The sequence below is a fragment of the Peromyscus maniculatus genome, chromosome 4 (genome assembly GCF_049852395.1).
Source record: "Peromyscus maniculatus bairdii isolate BWxNUB_F1_BW_parent chromosome 4, HU_Pman_BW_mat_3.1, whole genome shotgun sequence".
Taxonomy (NCBI): domain Eukaryota; kingdom Metazoa; phylum Chordata; class Mammalia; order Rodentia; family Cricetidae; genus Peromyscus; species Peromyscus maniculatus.
This window is the reverse complement of record NC_134855.1, coordinates 68336957-68363156: the sequence shown is the minus strand read 5'-3', so window position 1 is coordinate 68363156 and position 26200 is coordinate 68336957. Positions and strand designations below refer to the sequence as shown.

At 44.0% G+C, this 26200-nt stretch overlaps 1 protein-coding gene across 7 annotated transcripts in view; it reads left to right on the top strand.

Annotated features, from left to right (window-relative positions):
- Positions 1-26200, top strand: part of Cstpp1 (centriolar satellite-associated tubulin polyglutamylase complex regulator 1) — a 164542-nt gene that overhangs the window by 51932 nt on the left and 86410 nt on the right. For all 7 annotated transcript variants that reach the window (XM_076569969.1, XM_076569968.1, XM_076569974.1 and 4 more), the window contains one exon: positions 14760-14890. In XM_076569969.1, coding sequence (XP_076426084.1) covers positions 14760-14890 — 131 coding nt within the window. The remainder of the gene's footprint in view (positions 1-14759; positions 14891-26200) is intronic.

Below are 26200 nucleotides of genomic sequence, written 5' to 3'. Positions count from 1 at the left end.
TTTACCAACTCACTTCGGTGATAATGCTTGAATCTATTCATGAGAGCAGATCCCTCATGACCTAATTATCTCCTTGACTGGCCACCTCTTTATGGTGTTGTATGGTAACTAAATGTCAATGTAACTGTTGGGGTGCATCCAAACTCCCTTAGCCAACAAGTTAGCTGTTGTTAAAACGTTTACACCATTCCAGATGAACAATAGTATACCTTGAAGAGATTTGAAAGATATGAAAAATACACTGTTTAGTCTCCCAAATATTTACATTTTTATTACATTTATTTATTTGAATGGGGGCATATACGTGTGGAGGTCAGAAGACAACTTGCAGGAGTCAGTTCTCTCTCCAGTGTGGATCTTAGGAATCAAACTCAGTCATCGGGCTTGGTGACAAGCAAGTCCTTTACTTACAGAGCTGTCTCAACAGCCCTCCCCCCACAAAATATTTTAAGAATATTTTACCATCTCATTACAAGCTACTTCAAAAGCAAGGTGCTACAGGTCATAGCTGTAATCTCTGCATATAGATGGCAGAGGCAGAGGAATTACTATGAGTTCAAGGCCAGCCTGGGAAACACCATATGACCCTGTCTCAAAAATAAAAAATAAAAATACATTTCATATTTTATAATTAATACTTACATTACTTTGTAAATGACAGTTCTCCCACACTTTTTTAATGTAATTTTTTGATTCTTTAGGAATTTCATATCATGCATTCCAACCCCACTCATTTCTAGTCCCTCCATATCTGCCCTTCACCCTAGTAACCTCCCCACAAAAGAAAATAAAAACAAAAATTAAAAGTAAAAAACAAAAAACCATCTTGCTGACCACTCTGGGCACCGACCTGCTCCTCTGTGGAGCGCGGCCTTCTCTCACACCGGTCACAACTGCGGTGTCTGCTGCTCCACTCTGCCTGTACCACAGTGCTCCTCCATCTTTCCCGCCTCTCCTGGCTGGGAAGCTGTGGTGTGTCACACAGTAGACCCTTTTGCTCAAACAACTTTATTTGCAAGTGTTCATTGCAATGAGTTGTTGGTCTGCTGCATCATAGGTACTGGACACTCATTACGACTCCTCCCAGATATCCTGCTATTGCAGAGTCATGGAGAGCCTGTGGCCGTGGTTCTCTAGGAGCAGCCCTTTCCCCTGCTCCAGCAATTCATAGATGGGTAAGTATTGGGGCCCTGGATGGTAGCTGAGTTGCTCAGCCTGGGCCTCTGAAGGTGCCCCACTCCATGAGGGGCGGGGCCACCTATCTCACTCTCCAGCTCTCCCAGGCGGTGAAGGCTGGGGCCGGCTCATCAGCCCTGGGTCATCAACATGGCTTCAGGCAGCAGCCCAGACCAGGGACATCTGCATGGCCTTTGGTGGTAACGTGGGCCTCGGACATCAACACGGACACCAGCTTCGATAAGACCATGGACCCAGGCCTGGCCCTGGCAGTGGCACTGGCCCAGATGTCACCATGGTCTCAGAAGGCAGCACAGGCCACTTAGATCAGTATGGCCCTGGTGGCAGCATGGCCCTCAGGCATCAACATGGCTTCATGGATATCCACATAGCCTTTGATGATGACACAGGCCACAGGCATCACCGCAGACGCTGGCTGCAGTAGGACCTCAGACCAAGACATGGCCCGCAGTGGCAGCCCAGGCCCAGGCATTTCCATTGCCTCACATACTGGCCTGTTCCTCACTGCCGTCACATCTCCAGTCCCGCCTCTCTCCACCGCCCAGGGACTGCTCGTTTCTCCTTCTCTCCGATCTGTCCACCATGCCTTTTCTCTGTCTTTCCCATCTCTGCATCACATATTTGTTCACTGTGTGTCCTCCACTCTCTGGAGCCTTGGGGCGGGACCCAGGTGGGTGCCTAGGTGTCCGGGTGGCAGTTCATCCATACTTCAACAAGAAAAAAATACCCCATTGTGATGAATTGGACATCTCCATCTTACTCTATACTGGGTCTTCTGAAGAAAAGTACTTCCATTTCTTCATACCTTGCCCAACCTATTATCTCATATATCCATTCTTACAGTTATCGCTAAAGCCAGATACCATGCAGATCCTCTGGAACATATTCCTTTCCTAAGACTAATATCTTTAGAAAAGTCAACCTTTCATAGAGTTGATGCACAGCAAACTAATAATATGCAATTTTACTAATTAAAAAATAATGGAGCCCAGCATGGAGGAGAGGAAGTGGGCACAAAGTTTTACCCATAACCAAGAACGGGTTGATTCCTGCAGGGGGAGGGCAGATGAGTGTTCTACAGTGGAGTGGCACTGGAACATCAGGACACTCCAGGGCAGGCCCGTGCTCAGAAGGCCGTGGCCCAAACCAAATAGACTCCGTGGTTTTGGTGTGGGGGAGTGTTTGTGTGTTTGTTTTCAATTTGTTTGCTTGCTTTTTTTCCCCCTGAGACAGTTTTTCTGTGAAGTTTTGGTGCCTGTCCTGGATCTCACTCTGTAGACCAGGCTGGCCTCGAACTCACAGAGATCTGCCTGCCTCTGCCTCTGGAGTGCTGGGAATAAAGGCGTGAGCCACCACCGCCCGGCATAGCTGTTTGCTTTTTAAAGAGAGAAAGAGTGAAGTAGGCTGGGGGGAAGTTGAGGAGGGCCTAGAAGTATGATCAAAATATACTTTATGAAAAAGATTTGTTAAACAATGATAAAAAAATAATTGAGCACAAAACCACATATCTGGCCTAAAGTCATACAGACTAGGAAGTGGTAAGACTTGATCAGGCTCTTGCTCTCCGACATGTGAATGTGAGCATCTTGATCCTCCACCTCCACCTCATGAATGCAGAGCGCTGAGTTAGAGCCGAGAATCACCATCCTCTGTCTCATGTGGTGCTGGAGATTTGTGCGTGCTAAGCAAGTGCTCTACCAACGGAGCCACATCCGCAGCCTGACAGAGTCATTTTATCCCAAGTCTACTCTAGACTAGACTCTGGTCGGTGCTAAGAAGGTGGCCCGGCTGGTACAGTGCCTGCTCTGTGAGTATGAGGACTTGCACTGTGTTTTAAAATGAAAACAGAAATAAGTCATCATGGTGCACACCTGATCCCCAGCCCTGGGAAGGCAGGAAGCAGGAACCAGCTTGTGGGGCTTTCTGGCCAGCCAGTCTAGCCGAATCATGGAGCTAAAGGTTCAGTCAGAGACCCTGTCTCAAAAAATAAAGGTGGAGAATGATAAAGCAAGACACCCAACACCAAACTTTGACCTTTACAAGCATACATGTGCACATGTACCTGAACATACATGAGCATGCATGCACTAAGCATACACATACAAAAATGTTTTAGTTATAACTTCCATATCTCATTTTATCAGGCAACTCTACAACTATACATACTAGGTATTTGACATCAATATCTTACCCTTCTTTTTCATTGTGGTAAAAATACATGACCTGGTCAGGCAGTGGTAGTGCACACCTTTAATCCCAGCACTCCAGAGGCAGAGGCAGGCAGATCTCTGTGAGTTCGAGACCAGCCTGGTCTACAGAGTGAGTTCCAATATAGTCAGGGCCACACAGAGAAACCCTGCCTCAAAAGCCAAAATTGTTTAAGTGGCCAAAAATTTACCACTTTTAAGTATACAATTCTGTGGCATCATATGCATTCAGAGTGTTCTGTGAGTATCATCACTAGAACTTTTCATCTTCTGGAGGAACTCAGCACCCATTAAGTGCTGACTCATTAATATTTATCTCCTTGTGACCAACTTATTTCATTTAGAACAATGTCTTCAGGTCGTCCGTATTGTAAATATTTCATTTTCTGTGGCTGTACAACACACAAAGAGTGAAGGATTCTCGAGGGCTCAGGGTTTGGAAGTTTCAGTCTGTGTTTTGGTGGCCCCTTTGGGAGGTGGCCAGCCAGCACAAGGTAGCAGAGCAGTGGAGGGAGGCGCTCACTGTGGCCTGGATGCAGCAAGAGAAGAGACTGGCTGTCTATCGCCTGCTTAAGGACGTTTCACGTTTTGCTTTTCCATTTCCCACCAGGGAATTCTGGGGTTGCATCTGCTTTTGGACTGTTGTGTATTATACTGCTCTGAGCATGGATGTACAAATATGGCCTGTGTCTCTGACTTCATTTCTTTTGACTGTGTACTCACAAGTGGAACTGCTAACATACACAATAATTCTATAATATTTTGCTTTCTAAGACACGTTTATATTTATTACTATTTACATGTCTCTCTTGCCACTTATCTTTTAATTTTTTTTTTTTAAGATTTACTTATTTATTATGTATACAGTGTTCTACCTGCATGTGTCCCTGCATGCCAGAAGAGGGCATCAGATCTCATTACAGACGGTTGTGAGCCACCATGTGGTTGCTGGGAATTAAAACCTGGTCCTCTGGAAGAGCAGCCAGTGCTCTCAACCACTGAACCATCTCTCCAGCCCATCTTTTTTTTTAAAGGTTTATTTATTTATTTATTTATTTATTTATTTATTTATTTATTATACAGAAGAGGGTGCCAGATCTCATTATAGATGGTTGTGAGCCACCATGTGGGTGCTGGGAATTGAACTCAGGACCTCTGGAAGAGCAGCCAGTGCTCTTAACCACTGAACTATCTCTCCAGCCCATCTTTTAACTCTTTACTTAAGTAAATTTTTTTTATGAAAGGTTGGCAGGAAAATGGTTTTCTTTTGCTTTTCTGTGCTGTGAACTAAACTATGGTTGTTGTATATGCTAGGTAAGTGCTCTACCACTGAGCTGTTAATTCATTCCCAGTGCTGAAAGTAGATGTCAATATGGCTTTTCCTGAGGTTTATTGCCCATATGTGCGTTGGTGTTGGTGTTGTCATTGAGACAGGGTCTCAAGCCCAGGCTGGTCTTGAGCTTCTTAAATAGCTAAGAATGACTTCATGCCTCATCCTTCTTCTACATGCACTCCCTGAACACTGTGTGGTTTTTACTTAAGTTGTGTAAGTGAGATTCCTTACAGCACAGGACTGAGAAATGTCTAGGCTGGCACTATGGCTCAGTGGATAAAGGCATCTGCCTCTAAGCATGATAGTCTGAGTTCAATCCCCAGAATCTGAGTGGTGGGAGAGAAAATAGACTTGCACACACATGCACGGGCACCCACACCTGTATACTCACAGAGACAATCACAAACAAACAAACAAACAAATAAATAAATAAATAAATAAATGTTAGAAAGAAAGAGAGAATGCACAAGCAAGTGAGATTGAAATGGGGGCATGTGCCTTTAATCCTAACACTTGGGAGACAGTGGCAGACAGATCTCTGTGAATTGGAGGTAAGCCTGGTCTACATGAGTTCCAGAGCTACATAGTAAAACCCTGTCTTTAAGAAAGAAAAGAAAAGAAAAAGAAAAAAGAAAAGAAATTAAAATTTAGTAAGAAAAAAAGTTGGGTTTTTTTTTTAAGGTATTCAAAAGAAACTGATTGTTTTCATAGTACAACACTGAATCATTGAGATAAACTACTTAATCATGGGCCTATGCCGCTCTTATTGTATCATTGTATTAGGATAAGAATTTGTACTGTATCAAGCTGATGAAAGAAAATGCTGGCTGTACTTTCAGGAGGGGAGGCTAAAATCTTTTTAGATTATGGATTAGCCTATAGAAAAATGTCTGCTGTAAATCTAACAGTGAAGGGGAAGATGAATAGGAACCTCACTTACACAACTTAAGTAAAACATAGCTCTCTGAACAGATGAAGATAGGTTTCTTTTATATCCCAGAATCTAATGAATATTGATATGTATAATTCAGCTATCATTTGGCTTAAAAGGGCTTATTAGGAAATGTTATCATTTATACTATTTTCTACAGAGAAAATATTTTACTATTTAAAATAACCCTGTACTTTTCAATTATAACCTGTTTTTATGTTCAAACTATCTGTGTATTATTTCTCCTGTAGTTGTACATAAAATGTTTTTACATTCAAAAAGGAAGGACAAATACTATAGAATTGTATTATTGCACTCTTACTGAATGAACGCAGTGACTTGATCTCGGAAAGGTAAAACAACATGCACAAAGAAGCTTTAACCAAAATGGGTGCTTGCAAGCTACATGTGGCCCCGAAAGAACCTGTGTGACACCAGCTCTGGAGTCAGTAAGCATAAAGTACCAGGAAGAAGATGACTGCAGCAATGGCAGTAGCAAAGTCATACGGGTTCCAATGTCCCCGGGAAGAAGAGAATGGAATCAGCAGCAGCCCACTCTTCAGTTTTATCACCGCTGTGAATGATGGATCATATCTAACAAGATTCGGTCTATTACCAGTACACTCGTTTGAGGATTTATTTCCACACAAAGTCATGTAATCTTGAATAAGAACAAAAGATGATGGTTTAGAATGAGCAGACTTTGAACCAAGAGAACTGACAGTTTAATACTTCCAGTTTTTAAACAGGGTGTTGCTGAGGAAGGGGTTTTATAGTCCCTAAGAGCCTCAGATAAACGGTATTGGAGGGCCCGTGAGACGGCTCAGTGGGTAAGGGTGCCTGCTGCCAAGCCTGAGGAGCTGAGTTCAAGCCCTGGAACCAACATAGAAAATGGAGAGAACCGACTCCAACAAATTGTCCTCTGACTTTCACAAGAGGTCTGTGCCATGAACACACACACACACACACACACACACACACACACACACACACACAAATCAATATAGTATTGGATTTTCAGTGAAATTTTTAGATGATGGTAATGGAAATAATGGAAACCTTTTGGGGAATTCTAGTAAGAACAACAACAACAAAATAATCTAAAAGACCTAAAAGTTATAGCTACAGACACAAAAGAAATAGGATGAAATTTACCTTAAATATTTAGGAAGTGTGGTGGTGCACTGTAATAATCCCAGCTCTCAGGAAACTGAAGCAATAGAATCTGAGGTTTCGGGTCTGCCTGGGTTGTTGTAGCAAGATCCTGTCTCAGAACAATTGTTTTTGGGGGCAGCGCGGCAGCTTAGTGGTAGAGTGCTTCTCTGGCTTGTGCAAGGCTCTGCTTGACCTCGAGCACATCCAAGAGAAGAAAAGGGTTTTGGTGCAAGACAGAGACCAAATAGCCAAATGTGTAGTTTGAGGGCAAAACCAAGAAATGATGTTAGTCCTGATTTGAAAAAGCTTAGAGAGAGAGAGAGAGAGAGAGAGAGAGAGAGAGAGAGAGAGAGAGAGAGAGAGAGAAAGAAAAGAGAGAGAGAGAGAAAGAAAGAAAGAAAGAAAGAAAGAAAGAAAGAAAGAAAGAAAGAAAGAAAGAAAGAAAGAAAGAAAGAAAGAAAGAAGAAAGAAAGAGGAGAAAAAAAGAAATGAGATGCCTGTGAAGTAGGTGATCTGGTGTGAAAACAGAGAAAAGCTGTCCTGAGGTCTGCTGAGAACCCCATCAGAGGGGAAGGCTCTGCAGGTGTCTGAGGAGGAGCTTCTCACCTGCAGCACTAAACGTGGACAAGGAGAGCTGGGTGACAAAAGAGATGTGTGTGTGTGAGGACAGTGAAGAGAAGAGATGGCAGGACTGGAAGGCGTGAAGGACAGACGCAAGACCCGCGCAGTAGAGAGCGTGATGCAGCGGCGGCAGGGTCCTGGAGAACGTGCCAAGGAGAAACAGCCTTTGTCCGGGCCCTTCAGCACAGCCAGGCGGTGTTTCCCCAGGGAAAGTACAAAACATAATTACTTTGGATTTCAAGTGAAATTAGGCAAAGTCTTGGAAGCACTGTTACCAAGAGCTCTTTCAGAGGCCTTGGGTTAAAGGATCAAAGACCTTGTAAGAAGACAGAGGACATTTATGGCAACCTGATTGTAAAATATAGCTTGTGAAAAGCATTTTTATGTCTGCTTGTTTTTGTTTTTTGTTTTTTGAGACAGGGCTTACCCTGGCTCTTCTGGCACTTGCCCTATTAGACCAGGCTGGCCTTGAACTCAGAGATCGGCCTGCCTCTGCCTCCCCAGTGCAGTCATCTTGCTTCTCTGCTGATGCTCAGCGGGAAAGGAGCTGAATCAGTAGTTCAGCAGTGAGTCATAGAAGCTTTGAGAAATGTGTTGGGAAGCCTGAAGACTTCCAAAGAGTTTGAAACTCTGGCAGGTGGGTGTGTGGTACACACTTATAATCCCAGCACTTAGAAGACTGAGGCAGGAGCATTGTGAATTCAAGAACATATGGGGCCAGCAAGATGGTTTAGTGGGTTAGTGTGTGTGCAGTCTTCTGACCTGAGCTCAGCCTCAGAGCCAACATTAAGACAGGATAATTGCCCCGAGGTTTGTGGGCCAGCCGGCCTGGAATATTCAGCATAATAGAAATAACAAAAGAGACCTTCTTTGGCAAGGTGGAAGGAGAGAACCCAACTCCTGAAAGTTGCCTTCTGATCTCCAAATGTGTGCCATGGCACTCATGCGTTCACACTCAAACACACATCATACACACATGTTCCCGCACACATAATAAATAAAAATGAGAGAGAGAGAAAGAGAGAGAGAGAGAGAGAGAGAGAGAGAGAGAGAGAGAGAGAGAGAGAGAGAGAGAGAGAACATTCTGGCCTGTGTAGTGAGACTCTATCTTTAAAAAGAAAAGGGAGGCTGGAGAGATGGCTTAACACTTAAGAGCACATATTGCTCTTGCAAAGGATCTGGGTTTGGCTCCCAGCACCCACATTGAGCAGTTCACGACTACCTATAACTCTAACCCCACTGGATCCAAGGCCTGCCCTCCTGCCTAAGGCACCTGCGTTCATGTTCACACACACACACACCCCACACACACATACACATAATGAAAAAGAAAAGAGAAAAAAGGAAGAAAGTAAGCTCTGGCAGGAATTTGACTATTATAAACAAAGATCCTGGACAGGTGAGATGGCTCAGTGGATACAGGTGTCTGCTGCCACGCCTGATAGTCTGAGACCCATTCCTTAGACCCACATGGTAGGAGAGAATCCACTCTTACAGGTTGTTCTCAAGGGACACAGTGACATGCACACACCCACACACATACAAAATAATCAACATAAAAATACTAGTAAACCAAGGTCCTGCAGGGAGAGCTTACTCCCAGAGAAGCAGCATGTGAGAACTAAGCCCCTTGGCCTGGCCTTTCTGGGGAGTTGACCGGTGTGGAAACAGGCTCCTCCAGCCTTAGCAACAGGCCTATTTGGGACAAGTGCTCTGTTCCACTTCTATTTTAGGGAGATTCTTTTTGGGATCTGGTGGCTGCATTTGAAGTGACCAAGGAAAGAAACTAGCACTTCATCTTTCCCCTGCAGAGACTTTTCATAGCTTAAGGCCTGTGGGATAAGTTTTTCTCTTCCTAATGCAGGAAAATGTATCACTAATACTGCAGTCTGAAAATGAACTCTGCTGAGATAGTTACTTCGGCAGAAGACAGATCTCACTTTGAAATGCCAGTGCGTTAAGCTAGGGCTAGAGTGACCAGAGACGCTCGCCTGGGTCTGTCACTGTTCCAGAAGCTGTCAATCGCATTTGTCACAGTGACGGCTCTGTTTCCAGGCTGGTCCACCTACATAGTGATTGAGGATTGATTAATCCCTATTGAATTCTTCCAAAGTTTGGGACTAATTTTTTTTGTTTTACATTACGTATTACTTATTTGTAATGACAATACATGGGGGTCAGAAAGACCACTTTTTTTTTTTTTTTAACTTTTTCTTTTTCCTTTTTTGTTTTTGAGACAAGATCTATGTATCTCTGACTAGCTTTGACTTCACTATATAGACCAGGCTTGCCTCAAACTCACAAAGATCCGCCTGCCTGTGCCTCCCAAGTACTGAGATTAAAGACATGCACTACTGTGGTGGTGGCCCACGCCTCTAATCCCAGCACTCAGGAGGCAGAGGCAGGTAGATCTCTGTGAGTTCAAGGCCAGCCTGGTCTACAAAGTGAGTTCCAGGACAGCCAGAGATACACAGAGAAGCCCTGTCTTGCAAGAAAGAGGGCGGGGGGTGGGGTGGGGTGGGATGGGGAGGGGGAAGGGGAGGGTGAGGGTGATGAGCACTACCATACCTGGCCTGGAGGACAACTTCAGGTCATCTGGCAAATGCTCTTACCTGCTGACCCATCTCTCTAGCCCAGTTTGGGGTTATTTTAGAATTCAGAGGTCTTGGATATTCTGCTTGTAACTAAGCCATTGTTGGCAATGAGAAGACAAAGGTTCTCAGTTGTCACCTGCAGTGTGGCAGGCTCTGCGTCTGGGTTGTTTTTTTCTAAATCACATTACTGATCGAGTTAGAGTATGAGCATGCATGTATCTGCCTGTGTGTGTGTGTGTGTGTGTGTGTGTGTGTGTGTGTGTGTGTGTGTGTACAAGTGCCATGGAGTGCACTTGGAGACCAGAGGAAAACAAGCTAGAGTCAGTTCTCTCTACATACCATGTGGGTCCCAGGAATAGAACTCAGGTCAATGACAGTCTTGATGGCAGATGCCATTACCTACTGAACCATCCAGCTGGCCTGGTCTCTGTGTTTTATTCCAGTTGGACTCACTTCTTTATTGCTTCAGAGAATGTACAGTCAATAAACCCAACAGTTTTCCTGATTCATATCTGCGTACAGAAGCTCATTCCACATGCACTACATCTGAAGACCACCTTTGTCAAAATCCTCCTGCACACAGGATCATCACTCCCTACCCCGCAGTGGGCACACTGCACAGTAGACTAACAGAACGGCAGATAGTGACAGGGCAGTGAAGTAGGTGTTAGAAACACTGGCGGAATTCGTGTCTAGAAAGGTCTTTGTAGCTCTGTAGAAGACAGTGGGTAGAGGCAACTTCTGCTCAAGTGTGCTGTAAACCACTTCAGAGTTCTGCAGCCCAGGCCGAGCGGTCATGCTCCACTGACTTCTCTCACCAAGTTACCATTGCCAAAGTCTGCAGCAGATAGGCAATGCAAAGAAAACATTTAAGAGCTTTAGGCCTTATCTCAGCTTTACAAGGAAGGAAAGAACAAATCCAGGGATTGTTACATCAGGGACCAATTTGTACAGAGGAACGTAGCTTTGGAGTGTGCCAACTTTCAGAAGAACAAAACTCCAGTCTTTCAGAAAAACCCCAGCAATTGAAAGAATGAAAGAATTTTCATAGTGAAATTTGAATACTCAGGGGTTTATGCTAAACAGGAATTCAGTGACAGTGTCTGTGACATCATCATGATGTCAAGATGGCGTGTAAAGTCATCCAGTGTATGACCTGGTCTAGGCTAGAGTTTGTTCCTTGGTGAGAGGGAGAAACCTCCCACTCAAGACATGCCTGTGCACTGAAATTCCCGTCTACACAAGGAAAACTGATGTACGCAAGACAGTAAGCATGGCCAGGGTCCTCCATGAAACAAAGAAAGCATTAGTAATGATCTGAAGACAACAAAAATTGGGAAGTAAAACCACAAAATTAAACAAAAGCAAGTGTATTTTTAAAGTGGGGACTCTTAGACTGTTTCTAGGCACAGCCTGGTTTTGAGAATTTTCTTCTCCTGTGTTTGTGTGTGTGCATTTGTGTGTGTGTGTGTGAACGTGGGCATGTGTGTGCAACAGAGTGCGTGTGGAAGTCAGAAGATGGCCTTGGGTGTGGGTCCTCATCTCCCACCTTGTTTGAGACAGAGTCTCTTGTTTGGTTGTCTACGGCACAGTTGGGCTGTGTAGCCAACAATATTTGGCCGTTCTCCTGTGTCTGAACACCCATCCTCTGCTGTGCCCCCCCCTCCCCCGTCCGTCTCCCCCCCCCCCCAGGAGCACTGGGATGCCAGAGGCGTGGCTACAACTCTAATGTACAAATGAGAGTAGAGTTTCTCTACTCCCCATTGGGATATGTAAGCAGTACTGAAATTCCTAAGAAACCATAACATTGTTTTACAGAAAGGCTACCATGCATTTTCTCAACAATGTGTGAGGGCCCCAGCCACAGTTTCTTCAAGTCTTCACCAGAAACTCCCTCCCTCCCTCCCTCTCTATCTCTCTCTCCTCTCTCTTTCTCATTTTCCTTCCTTCCTCATAGACAGTCTAATAGATATGAAGTGGTGCTCCATTTTGATTTGCATTTCCTCAAAGATTAGTGATATATTTTTATTTTTCGTTTTTTTGAGGCAGCGTTTTTCTATGTAACAGTCCTGGCTGTCCTGGAACTCACTCTGTAGCCCAGGCTGGCCTCAAACTCACAGAGATCCGCCTGCCTCTGCCTCCCGAGTGCGCGCCGCCACTACCACCACCACCACCACCACCACCTGGCTGATTAGTGATATTTTTAATATTGATCTTTCCATTTTATTTTATTAAAACTGTATTGTGCCTGGCTGTGCGCTTTTAATCGCTGCACTTGGAGGCAGAAGCAGACAGATCTCTGTGAGTTTGAGGCCAGCCTCGTCTACAGAGTGAGTTCCAGGACAGCCAGAGCTACACAGAGAAACCCTGTCTCGAAAAACAAAAATAGGGCTGGAGAGATGGCTCAGCAGTTAGAGCACTGACTGCTCTCCCAGAGGACCCCGGTTCAATTCCCAGCACCCACATGGTAGCTCACAACTGTCTGTAACTCCAGTTCCAGGGGATCTGACACCTTCACAGACATACATTTCACAGACATACATGCAAACAAAACACCAATGTACATAAAATAAAAATTAAAAACAGAAAAAACAAAAAAATCTTTATTACAAAGAACCTACAAGTAAAAGATAATTGTGCAGTGAAATTAACCAGAGCCAAAGTCTGCCCATTCAGTGAATGACATACAGTGAGAGCAGCCATTCTGAAGCTGAAGAGCTTCACATTGCATTGTATGACCTGAATTCATCCCTGGAATTCACATGGTGGGAAGAACTGACTCCCACAAGTTATCCTCTGACCTCCACATATATGCCTTGCCTCTCACATCTCCTGCCATCCCAAATCAATGAATAAGTAAATAAATAATAAAACATTTACTTTAAGCATATTGTATCACTAGAGACTCATAAGTGAAATATGATGGGCCTGCGTTGCATCGGGGATAGAATCACAAGACGCCTGTTGCATGTGAGAATGTTGCATCTAAGATAGTATTTAAAACTACATGGAAGGCCTAGAGAGATGCTCAGTGGTTAAGAGCATGTACTTGCAGAGGGCCCAAGTTTAATCCCTAGCATTTACATTAGGTGACTCACACCTGTCTGTAACAGCAGCTCCAAAAGGATTGAAAACTTTTGGCCTTTGTGGGCACCTGCATTCTTATGTGTACACACACACACACACACACACACACACACACACACACACACACACACTTAAAATTAAAAAAAAAAAAACTGTACTAAGGATGTGATTTCATCATCCTTAGTTCCTTTGCAGTTTAGATCATGACCTAGACACCAGCTTTCTTCCCTGAGTATAAAACATGCTTTGGGACTTTGGGAAGCTATTCTTTGCCTGATAGCATCATACATTTAGGATACAACGTTATCATTGTAGACTCCATGTTCTGGAAATGCAGTCTGCCAGCTCTCCTGGCTCATTTGCTGTAGATCTAATTTTCTTCTGTAAGGTGACAGTGGCATTGCTGTGAACTTCATGGGTAGGTTAACCCTTTCATAACTTTAAAGGCCTCTCTTCTGTACCACGTCTTGCTGGATGCTCTCTGCTGACTTGTGGTGTGTTAAAAGTTGATTTCTGTGGTAGTTTTCCATGAGAAGAGTATTTAATCTGGTTTTTCATCACAGCGCTGTTAATATTAGAAAGGCTGATTTTATCCTAAATGATAACATATTCTGTTAAAGACGGTAGACAGTCCCCCCGAGGGGAGCCTGTCTGTGAGAAGGGAAGTGGACTAGATGGCTCTTGAAATGTTTTCTTGTTCAGTTCAGTGATCCATAGCCTCCTTTGAGATGGCCATCGGATGAAAACTGGAGTTTGCAATTACTAATGTCCCCTTACTGCTTGCCACCTTTGGGTCAGGGTCTCTGGCCACAAAACTGAACGTGTGGGACACTCGTCATTTTCCTGTTAGGGAATTTAGGAGTTCCTGGAGTCTGCAGGCTGCCCTTGCTGGTGGTGATTACTGGATAATTGCCTATTCTCCTATGCAATTTCCATTTTTAGAATACACTGGGCTCTACAGCCTCTCTTTCTTTGGCAGGAAAACCCAAAAGCAACAGAGTACATTTTTCCTCCTGTCCCTGGCCCAGTTTAAACAATGACTCACACGGGCCCTGGGGCTTTGCTTCACATTCTCATCGAGGGGCCACTTCTTCCTTGTTCTAGTTGTGTCTAGTGTTCCTCTGGAACCTTTCTCTCCTTTGTCACATGGGATGTGTCTGTGGTTCTTGTTGGGGTGGACACAGTACAGTACTACCCCTAAAACAGACAGATAATCCAGGTCTGTCTTCAGCCATGTCCTCCTTGTAGCAGCCAGGACAGGTCGGGCTCATACGGAAGGATGCCTTAGGGAAGCAAGGCCTGCTGAAGGCCTTTGCAATGCGGGGGGAGTGAAGGAGAAGTGTTCCTCCAGAAGAAACAAGTAGCCCTTTCCTCCTGGTAAGGACAAGGATGCTCTAGTAACCTTAAAACTTCCTGGGAGGCACACGGAAGAGGTGGACGTGACCTTCCAGAGGGGCAGAGTTGTAGGAGGTTTCTTTAGAGAAGGACTTGATCAGTAGTTGAGCATTTTGCTAGTGGAAAACATAGACCCCTCCCCTGTTCATCAGTGCTTCTACCTGGTGTTACACTTTTCATTCTGATTCCAGCTTTCTGAAGTTCATCTAATGATGAATTCTTCATTTTTCTCTTTCCAGTTTTAACAGTGTATGCCAAGGAACCCACATTCTCTTTCGGGAATTCAGCTTTATCCAAGCCACACCTCACAATAGAGCATCATTTCTACGGGCCTTCTGGAGATGCTTCCGAACTGTAGGCAAAAACGGTGGTAAGTCTTCTTAACTCTATCTCCCCCATTTCCACCCTCCCCTTTTCTACCATTTCCAAACATTTTCCCTTTTGAAAAATAAGATTTATGTATTGGGTATGTGCTTATGTGTGTGTGCAGGTTGCCAAAGCGACCGATTTAATGCCTTTGGAATGCATATCTGGAGGTAACAGTACGTTTGGAGGTCGGAAGATAACTCTGAGGAGTCAGTTCTCTCCTTCTACCTTGTGGAACGGGGATTGAACTCAGGTCATCAGGCCTGGTAGCAAGTGCCTTTTTACCTTCTGATCCATCTTGTCAGCCCACATATGTCTTGATTATGGTCCTATAAATATGGTTTAACTGCAGGCTTTGGAATACTTTATTTTGAAGAGATGACTATGCGGTGTCAGAAATTTTATTAGCCATCATCACAATGGTGCCCATTAAGAACCAAGTATAGTTCTGAACACATGAGGTGTAATAACTTCCTTAACCTTCACAGTAGCCCTCTCTACTCTGCATCTTCCAAATTATGAAACAGAACCAGAGAGCTAAGTAATGTGGAAGATTTGCATAGTAAATGACAGGCCAAGATTAATACCCTTGCAGCCTGACTCCAAAGCTCTTGCTTTGGGCAATATTAGATGCTGTGTAATAAATAAAAAGAAGAAAGTAAATACAGAGAGACTGCATTTTGCAGCATTTCACTTACTGCATTTTACAGCATTGTGTTCTTTACAGTTTCAAGCTCTGTGGCAGGTTTCTATCATGCAGGGATATAGGCACCATTTCTGCAATAGTGTGGTGTTCTCTCTCTCTCTCTGTCTCTGGTAATTCCCTCAGTATGTCTAACTCTTTCATCATCACTCCATATTTTGAAGTGGTTTTGTTCAGTGATCTTTGATCTCACTGTGGTTTTGTTTGGGGGCCATGACTGATGCCTATGTAAGACACTGGACTTCATACTTTAAGTGTTGTACATATTCTGAATGTTCAGTGAGCCATATCCCATCTCTCTCCCTCTCCTTGGGCCCCTCTGTTCTCCAAAACAGAACATTGAGATCAGGCAATTACTAACCCTATAGTGGCCTCTAAATGCAAGGGAAAAAAATTGAGTTATATCATTTGAAATCAGAACCTAGAAATGCTTAATTTTAGGGAGGAAGGCATGTCAACACCCGAGAGAAGCCAAAAAAACAAGGCGTCTTCTACCAACCAGCCAATTGTGAGTGTAAAGGAAACACCTTGAAGACAATGTTTTTGGGATGCTACTCAAATGATGGGGAGAAAAACTGTTGAGCTGGTCATGGTAGCTCACACTTGTAATCCCAGTCCTTAGGGGGTTGATGTAGAAGGATTGTGAGTTCAGGGATAGCCTATGCTATCAAAACACACGTGGGGGAAAGGAGGGGGAGAGGAAGCCGAGAATTAACTCAGTGGCTAAGAGCACTTGTTGCTCTTGCAGAAGACCCAAGTTCAGTGCCAAGCACCCACACGGTGGCTCACCATGTTAGAGTAAGTGGGTGTTTTCCTTGAGTTTATAGGTTCCCACCTGCTCTTCTGAGCAGTTCTGTGCTTCTTTATGTATGGCCATTTAAAAAAGTGATCCAGTATCTTATTAGATCATTTCAACTGTCCTAACCAACAGATAATATGGGTATTATTTTGCCCACTTTGTAACTGATGAAATTGTGTCACTTGGAGGAGGGTTGCATAGGTGGCCCTCTGTCAAGCTGCAGTGGACCTGGATTCATCCACTTGATTGTGAATTCACAAGTGAATTCACAATTCACTTGATGTGCTCACACAGCGCTTTTCCACTACTTCAGCTTTGATCGCTGTGTCGTTGACATGTAACCCCTAGAGATTGATCAGATCTGTTCTCCTGTCATGTAAGAAGTATCTAGTATACTCGTAATAGCGTCCTTCCCTTTACAGAATGAAAGATGGACTCAACCTTAAGTGAACTAGCCCTCTGGTCTCTATAAGTGTCCACACTCTGTGTGTAAGGGAAGCCTGTACTCCAGCGGACCCTGTCTTTGTCAAGCCTTTCTTGGTCACTGAAGATCTGTTATGCTGAAGAACCTTGGATTGGCTTTGGTGATAGGGCATATGGAGATAACTATGGAAAACAGTCCAAATACCCTATTTTTTCCTGATTTAGAAGTAGGGCCTCTTCAGGAATTTATTTACTTTCGCAAGGGATTCATATAGCATTTGAACTCTAAGCAGATGTGGATTTCTTTATCTTTTTAATCGCAGCTGCCAGTGATGCATCCAGCTGCTGAGGAAAGCACCTCCCAAATTCTCTCTGATCCTCTCAGGCCATAAACAAGACCTAAATTTCATGCTGGACACTCACTTCTAGGCATTTCAGTTATGCAGCTTCCTATTCTTGAAGACCAACTGCAAAGTTTGTGTCTAGATGAGCCTAAAATCTTTGCTTAAACACTTTTAATTCTGTCTCAGCTCCTTCCAGGAAACTTTGGAACACCTTCCAGAGTGTGTCAGTTCCTGGTTTTAATCCGGAATGAGGGAAAGCTCTTGGAGGCAGAGCTCGGAAGGAAAAGATTTATTAACCCCTACCCCAGTTGGATGCTGGCCCCGATGCAGCCAAGCTGCACTATGCTGTTCTTCTGCAGATAATTTCCTTAAAGCGTCATGTTCATATTTTAACATTAGCAGGAAGAGGCTAACCTTCTGGGAGGTAGTGAAGGAGGCTGGAGTTCAACTCAGCATTTCTAAAACGAAGCCACCTGTAGAAACTTAGGGAGTTGACCCCTCCAGCAAGAAACATTTTCTTCCAGTTTTTAGCGAGTACAGAGATTCAATGTCATTTCTGCACGACTGAGTTCTGAATGATGCTAATTTTCCTGTGTCTGAGTTTCAGATAATCTCATGAACACTACAGTAAGCCTCTTGCTATCTGGGCAACTTTAGACTTTTGGAAGCAGAAAGATCTATTCAAATGTAAAAGACCTTTAAAATTCATCTCCTTGCTTTGGTATTTCTTTCAGTGTGGAGAGATTAATCTGAATTTTCTGAGCCTGGAAAAGACTGAAATTCGTTTGAAGTTAATCTTTGCTTCTGTTTGGGAGTATCAGCCCCAAAGAGCTTTTTGTTCAGTTTCTTTCAATAAGAGTGTTGCTAAGAGCTTTGTTCTTTACCAGCAAAAATACATATTTGACATATTTTCAGTTGATAAAATAACGGTAGGTACATCTACTGTGAAGAAGTATCTATCAAGAGAATTGTCATCAGGACACAATTAATACCTGAAACAACTATTGTCATACCCTGTTTACCAGGCAGTGGTGACTATGAGACCCAAGAAACAGATGACCAGGCTGACTTGAACTCATAGAAATCCTTAAAGGCCTGCACCGTCACCGCCTGGCATTTCCTTTCCTCTTCTTTATTTCTCTTTTAATTAATTAATTAATTAATTAGAGACAGAGTGATTGATAGTAGTATAGCTAGAGTTTTCCTGCCTGGCCCACAGTCAGGACAAATCTTTGTCACCCACCAGTCCCACAGCCGCTCAGACCCAACCAAGCAAACACAGAGACTTATATTGCTTACAAACTGTATGGTCATGGCAGGCTTCTTGCTAACTGTTCTTATAGCTTAAATTAATCCATTTCCATAAATCTATACCTTGCCACATAGCCGTGGCTTACCGGCATCTTCACATGCTGCTTGTCATGGTGGCGGCTGGCAGTGACTCCTTCCGCCTTCCTGTTCTTTCTTTTCTCCTCTCTGTTAGTCCCGCCTATACTTCCTGCCTAGCCGCGGGCCAGTCAGTGTTTTATTTATACAGAACGATATCCACAGCATAGTAGCCTTTGTTGTTTGTTGAGATGAGGTCTCAAGTACCCCAGGCTGGCTTCAAAGTTTCTATGTAGCCAAACATGACCATGAACTCCATCCAATCCTCCTGCCTCCACCTCCCAAGTGCTGGGATTACAGAGTTGGTAACAGTGTAAGGAGAGAGATAGGCAAAGAGCATGACAGTGTTCTGGAGTTACTTAGGGAGGCTGAGGTGGCCAGACTTTGTAGACTAGAATAACATTGAGAAAGGTTGTTCAGGGATATGTGATTCTCTAGCTACAAACTTTGTACATTTATGAGTTTAAAGAACTACCAGGAAACAGCAGGCCAGACATTCCAGTCAGATGGAAAGACCTCAAAATATGCCTGGTGTTGACTGTGTAAGAATCTCAGCAGCTTAAAAGCAGAGTATTAAGGGGTGGGGTGTAGCTCAGTGGTCTAGTACTTGCCTGGCCTGCACAAGGCCCTGGGTTCAATTCCAGCTCTGAAAACCTAAAACCAGCAAAGAATTAATCTGATTTATAAGAAACTTAACTGTATCCTTAGCTTGTAATGGTTGGACTTGGTGATCTTTTGACTTTACCATGCTGTGAAAGTGGTATGCTATCAGTAGAAGGTATTTTGAGGGGCTGCTTGAGAGGCAGCTCAGTGGTTAAGAGCACAGCAAGTGTTACTCTAGAAGAGGATCTGAGTTCAGTTCTCAGCACCCATGTTGGGCAGCTCACAGCTGCCTGTAACTCCAGCTCCATCGCAATCCCAAGCTTCTGGCCTCCAAAGGCACCTTGCCCTATGTGCACATAGCCCTACCACACACATATGTACACATTAAAATAAAAAGGTATCTTTAAAAAAATGGTGGAGACTAGTGTTAACCCACCTTTAATCTCTTTCTTTCAGTTAGGGTCACCATTCAACCTGGGTTTTGTTGGCTGTTTTTTGAGAAAGGTCTCTTATAGGTCATCTGGCCTTGAATTCAGTAGGTAGCTGAGGATGACCTTGACTTTATGATCCTTCAGCCTCTGGCTCCTGAGTGATGGGATCCCAGGCATGCAACACCATGCATGTTTTTAAGCAGTGCTGAGGATCAAACCTACGGTCTTATGCCTGCTAGGCAAGTACTCTGCCAACTTGAGCTACATCCTCAGCCCTGGAAACCCTGAGGATTAGACTTGCTGAACTAAGCAGGTCACGAAAGGACAAACACTGTGTGATTCTCTGTACAGTTCCTTAGGTGATGCCCTGGCAAATAAGAATTTTGAAAACGTGAGGACAGGAAATGATTCCTTTGGAAAATGATAGAAAGTTCGTCCTAACTGGGGCTTAACCTGTGAGAGAAAAACCTTCATTGCAGATTCAAAGGAAATAGTGCTGAATGCTTATTGTGTGTCAGCCAGAGAAAACTGTTTACATATATTCAGTTAATCATCAAAGCAAACATGAGTCAGGACGATTCCTACCCCTTTTCACGTTAAGAAACTGAAAGCCAGAGAATTAAAAGCACATGTCTCAAAGGTTTTAAGACTTAACTAATCATCAGTAGTAGTACTCGTGTGTGAGTGCGCGCGCGTGCGTGCGTGTGTGTGTGTGTGTGTGTGTGTGTGTGTGTGTGTGTGTGTGTGCGCGCGCGCATGCGTGCGTGCATGCGTGCGTGTGTATGCTGGGTAGAGATCAAAAGAAAACTGTGGAGTCAGTCAGTTGTCCCCTTACCCGTTTGTGTAGACTCCAGGGTTCCATTTCAGGCAAGTGCCACTGAACCATCTTGCTGGCTGGCCACAAAGCTTTCCAAGCAGCACAGCTCATATTCACAAAGGCCATGTTTGTAACACTCTGCTGGACTTCCTGAATGCATGTGACCCAGTTATGAGGGCTTCATGTGTCCTAAAAAGAAATGCATGCTTTCTCCTGAAGTTAATGGAAACCTGTCACCGACAAGTGTGGGAAAGAGTGCTAGGCAGTTAACTAAGGCTGAAGGCAGAAACCAGGTAGGAAACAGAATGATTGTGGATCTGGAGAGCTATTTAAGGAGACGTTTTGATAAGATATGCTGAGTGATTGTGTGTGAGAAAGCGGTAAGAATGAATCCCAGGGCCTGGAGAGATGGCTCAGTGGTTAAGAGCACTGCCACCCTTCCAGAGGACCTGGGTTCAGCTCCTAGCAGCCATATCAGGTGGCTCACAACCAATGTGACTCCAGCTCCAGAGGACCTGACACCCTCCTCCAGCCTCCACAGGCAATGCACTCACATGTGCAAACTCACACACAGACACACATACATAAAACTATGTCTTTTAATAAAATGAATGAATTCTAGGATCTAAAATATTGCCAAGAAGTTCAAGGCTCTCTCTATATCTCCAGTTTCCTTTCTTCCTCCCTCCCTCTCTTCCTCCCTCCCTCCCTCCCTCCCTCCCTCCCTCCCTCCCTCCCTTCCTTCCTTTTCGCCACCCTCACTGTCACTTCATCCTGAGCTCACTGTCTTTGTCTTCATGGTCTTGGTGGATTCAATCTGTAACATTTGTTTATCACACTGTTTAGGCAGAAATTCTTATTCTCATGGAGTCTGTGGTCTTGTAATCAGAGACCTGTCAAAAATCCCACTTTTAGACTTTAAACTCTAGGAATCAGAGAATTTTCTGTCTTTGTTTTTTTGTTTTTGTTTTCTCGAGACAGGGTTTCTCTGTGTAGCTTTGCGCCTTTCCACCTGCCTCTGCCTCCCGAGTGCTGGGATTAAAGCCGTGCGCCACCACCGCCTGGCGAATCAGAGAATTTTCAATATCTCGTTACATGGTTTTTAAAAATCTGCTGAGTTTTCTAAAATACCCGCCGTCATGTTGGGTGACTTGGAGGAACTGTAGCTGGTAGCTGGATAGACTCAGCCAGAGCTCTGGCCTGACTTCCCTGCTTAGCTGCTCTTCCCTGGCGGCCCTCCCCTTGGTTCCCCAGAATGAGAGGAGACAACAGATGCAGACAACTTCCTGAGCTCCTGCTCACTAGTTCCCCTTTCTTTACTTCCCAAGTTTCCTTTTTCACTTTGATTTCTTCAGAAATTTTTCTCTGGGAAAAACATTGACAATATCTGTCCCCTCAAATTTTCACCTCCTGCCTCCAGTAGCTCAGCCTTCCCTGTTTAATGCTCCCGTTTCAGTTATTTGGGTCTGTCCCACATGTCACACAAACATTCCTGGAATGCTTTGTCACCAGCTCCTCACCCTCAGTTCACAAGACCCTGGGGTTGCTAACCTCCTTTATCCTTTCAGGTCTGGCTTTAAGGTCAGCTCCTTGAAGGGCCTTCCCTGTGCCAACCCTCCTCCTCTAAATGAGTATCCTCCACGATTCCTTTTCGTGTGTGTGTGTGTGTGTGTGTGTGTGTGTGTGTGTGTGTGTGTGTACATAAATACACCTGTGGTGGTTTGAAAGAAAATGGCCCCCAAAGGGAGTGGCGCTGTTGGAGGTGTGGCCTTGTTGGAGGACGCTTGTCATTGTGGGGGAAGCTTGGAAGTCTCTTTTCTCAAGCTTCCCTCACTGTGACAGTCAGTCGACTTCCTGTTGCCTCTGAGTCAAGATGCAGCGCTCTCAGCTCCAGCACCACATCCGCCTGCAGGCCACCATGCTCCCTGCCATGATCATAATGGACTGAACCTCTGAAACTGTAAGTGAGCCACCCCAATTCAATGTTTTCTTTATAAGAATTGCCCATGGTCATGTGTCTCTTCACAGCAATAGTAAACTCTTAACTAAGACATAGGGTTTCTCAAGACAGGGTTCTCTGTATAGCCCTAGCCCTGGACTCTCTGTAGAAGACCAGGCTATCCTTGAATTTGGAGGTCTGCCCACCTCTGCTGAGATTAAAGACATGAATCACCACACCTGGCCTTTCTATATTTTTTTAAAATTTTCTAGATTTATTTATTTGTTTGTATGTTTATGGTGTGTGTGTGTGTGTGTGTGTGTGTGTGTGTGTGTGTGTGTGTATGTGTGTGTGTGTGCATGTAGATGTACATATCATACTCGTGCATGCCATGGTACGTGTATGGAAATCGCATATGGATTCTAGGGATTAAACTCAGGTCATTGGGCTTAGCAGAAATGTCTACCTAGAGTCATGTTATCAGTCCTATCCATATATATATTTTTAAAGATTTATTTTTATTTGTATGTATGTTGTGTATCTGGATGAATATGTTCTATGTGAGTGTGTATGTTCATGTTGTGTGTGCATGTGTGCACAAGCTTGGAAGCCAGAAGAGGGTGTCAGATCCCCTGGAACTGGACTTACAGGCAGTTATGAGCCACCCATGTGGGTGGTAGGAACCAAACTCATGTCCTCTAGAACCAAACTCTGAACCTCTGAGCCATTGCTCCAGCCTCCCCACATGTATTTTTTCTCATAATCTCATCATTTTCTATGATTCCTGAAAATGTATTTATTTGAATGACACTGTTTAATGTCCATTTCCCTTATTAGATTATAAAATTTATGAGGGCAAGACCCTTATTCATTTTGCCAGTAATTATAGCCATACCTCCTAATGTAGGTAAGTGATTTCTTTCTTTCTTTCTTTCTTTCTTTCTTTCTTTCTTTCTTTCTTTCTTTCTTTCTTTCTTTCTTTCTTTCTTTCTCTCTCTCTCTTTCCTTTCCTTTCCTTTCCTTTCCTTTCCTTTTCTTTTCTTTTCTTTTGCGGGGTGGGTGGGTGGGTGGGTTTCAAGACAGGGTTTCTCTGTGTGACAGCTGTCCTGGAACTTGCTTTGTAGATTGGCTACAGAAATTTGTTTTTCCTTAACTTTTCTGTATCATATAGGAGCTTTTTGCTTTTTTTTTTTTTTTTTTTTTTAAAGACAGGGTCTTACTATGTAGCCTTGACTAGCATGGTGATGTGAAACTATACTCCCAAGTACTTAGACTAAGGTAAGAGGATCTTTTGACTCCAGGAGTTCAAGGCCAGTTGAGGCAAGATAGTGAGACCCTGTCTCAGAATAAAAGAATGTAACCATGGTTACTACTTATGTACCAACCTTATGGAGACATTGAAGTTCATGTTCTAAGAGCTCACTAACAACTAGTACTGTACTTAAGTACCTTTGAGTTGTACTGTAACTATAGTTAAGTACTACTTAATTAAAGTAGTTTTCAGTACCTGCTGGTACATTCCAAATGGTTTGAATGATTTAGTTCCTTAACTGTATGCAAACCTTAAAAATTAGTGCAAAGAAACTCTTTTTTTCTTTTTTTTTTTTTTCCTTAGACAGGATCTCTCTTTATGGCCTTGGTAATCGTGGAACTCTACCTATGTAGACCAGGCTGGCCTCCAATACACAGAGATCCTCCTGCCTCTGCCTTCTGAGTGTTGAGACTAAAAGCATGTGCCCCCACACCCTTCTTCATTTGTATTCTGAAAGACATCACAAACTCCTGGCTGTCCAACTGTGCATGCCTTGGCCTGCAGATACCTTCCCTTGGCTCGCAGTGTTAAAATGCTTTTAAAAAATTAGATGCCAGCATTACACATAAAAATCTCAAGTACAACTTCACTTGAAGAATGGCAAACCCTCCTAACACCATGCCCACATTCCTTCAGGGGGACAGATCATCGGGGTGGGGCTGCAGCTGCTCCGGTTAGACAGGGCGGGCGTGTGGCCTCAGACTCACCACACCCCAGCTGCCCCGCTTCACCTGCTCAGCTTCCTGCCTGGCCCCTCCCCTCGGAGTTTGCTGCTGCTGCTAAAGCTTTTTGGCCCCTGCATAATCACTAAAAGTTTAGCAGAGTTACACTCTCCATTCTGAAGATGGGGAGTCAGGAGTTATTTCTCCACTAGAATCTCATCTCTTTTTCTTCTTGTTATTATGGGGTCTTATAAAGCATTGTCATTAAAAGAGATCTTAGGAATAACTGTGTTGAGTCTAGGGCTTAGTACTTGTTAAACATTGTAAGAGAGTGTGCATGTGTGTGAGGAGGTGTGCGTGCTTGTGTGTACGTGTGTGGAAGTCAGAGGACAAACCTCAAGTGGTGTTGCTCAGGCACCTTTTGTTTCAGACATTGGTCTGGAAATTCACCAAGCTTGCCGGCCAGTGAGCGCCAGGACGCACTGGCTCCACCTCCTCTCAGCGTTGCTTAGGTTGCAAGTGCATGCCATGTGCCTTGGATTTTGTTTGTTTGTTTGTTTGTTTGTTTGCTTTGTTTTTTAATGTGGGTTCTGGGGAGTCAGACTCGGATCCTCACACTTGTAAAGCAAGTACTGACCCACTGAGCCACCCCAACCCTTATTTTTCTTCTTTTTGACTTATTTTTGTTTTATTTATGAGTGTGTGTCTGTATGCTACATGCGTGTGAGTGCCTGTGGGTCCCTGAAGAGGACACCAGGTCCTCTAGGGCTGGCCTTATAAGAGGTCGAGCTTCCTGACATGGGTACTGCCCGGACTTGGGTCTTGTGGAAGAGCAGCCAGTGCTCTCAACCACTGAACCATCTCTCCAGGTGCATGTTTTTATTTTCACTGTGGCATTGAGCATATTCTCACTGTTCCGTCACCACCACCCAGCTCCAGAACTCTTTCCATCTGAGAAACTGAAACTGCACTCCTTAAACAGTGACTCGTTTCCCCTCCCAGTCCCTGGCACCCACCTTCATACTTAGCCCTAACCCATTGGACTGTCCTAGTATTGTACAGCTGCCCTTTTATGGCTGGGATGTTTGGGTTTTTTTCATTTAGCTTTATGGTTCCAAACTCACTTATGGTTTGTTTTGGTTTTGGTTTTTTGTTTTGTTTGGTTTTGGTTTGGTTTGGTTTTTCGAGACAGGATTTCTCTGTGTAGCTTTGGAACCTGTCCTGGATCTCGCGCTGTAGACCAGGCTGGCCTCGAACTCACAGAGATCCGCCTGCCTCTGCCTCCCGAGTGCTGGGATTAAAGGCGTGCACCACCACCGCCTGGCCTCACTTATGTTTTAATGTGTTTCAGAATTTAACTATTTTGATGGCTGAACAGTACTCCACTGTGGACAAGCACCATATTTTGTTTATCTATGTTTTCAGTTAACAAACACTTAGATTACTTCTGCATTTTCACCATTGTGGGTAATACTAAGCACAGGTACACAGATACCTTGTTTGAGTCCTTGCTTTCTGTTCTTCTGGGCACATATTACTAGATTACTGCTGAATTTTGGTAATAGTAATTACTTTGTGTAGCTGCTTTACTGGTTCCTGTAAAGGCTGCACCATTTTACATCCTCACCAGCAATGCAAGAGTCTCCAGTTTGTTTATATCCTTACTAATGATTATTTTCTGTTCTGTTAGTAAGTGTGATGTGTGTGGGGGTGGGGGGGTGGGGGGTGTTCACATGTGTATACATAGGTAGAGGCCAGAGGTCAATTGCTGTTCTTGATGCATTTATTTTATTCTGTGTGGACCAATGTCTTACTTGCATGTGTGTTGTACCTCATTGATCTGGAACGTCATCTATATGCTGAGTAAAAATGGCAAAGGCAAGCGTCCTGCCCTA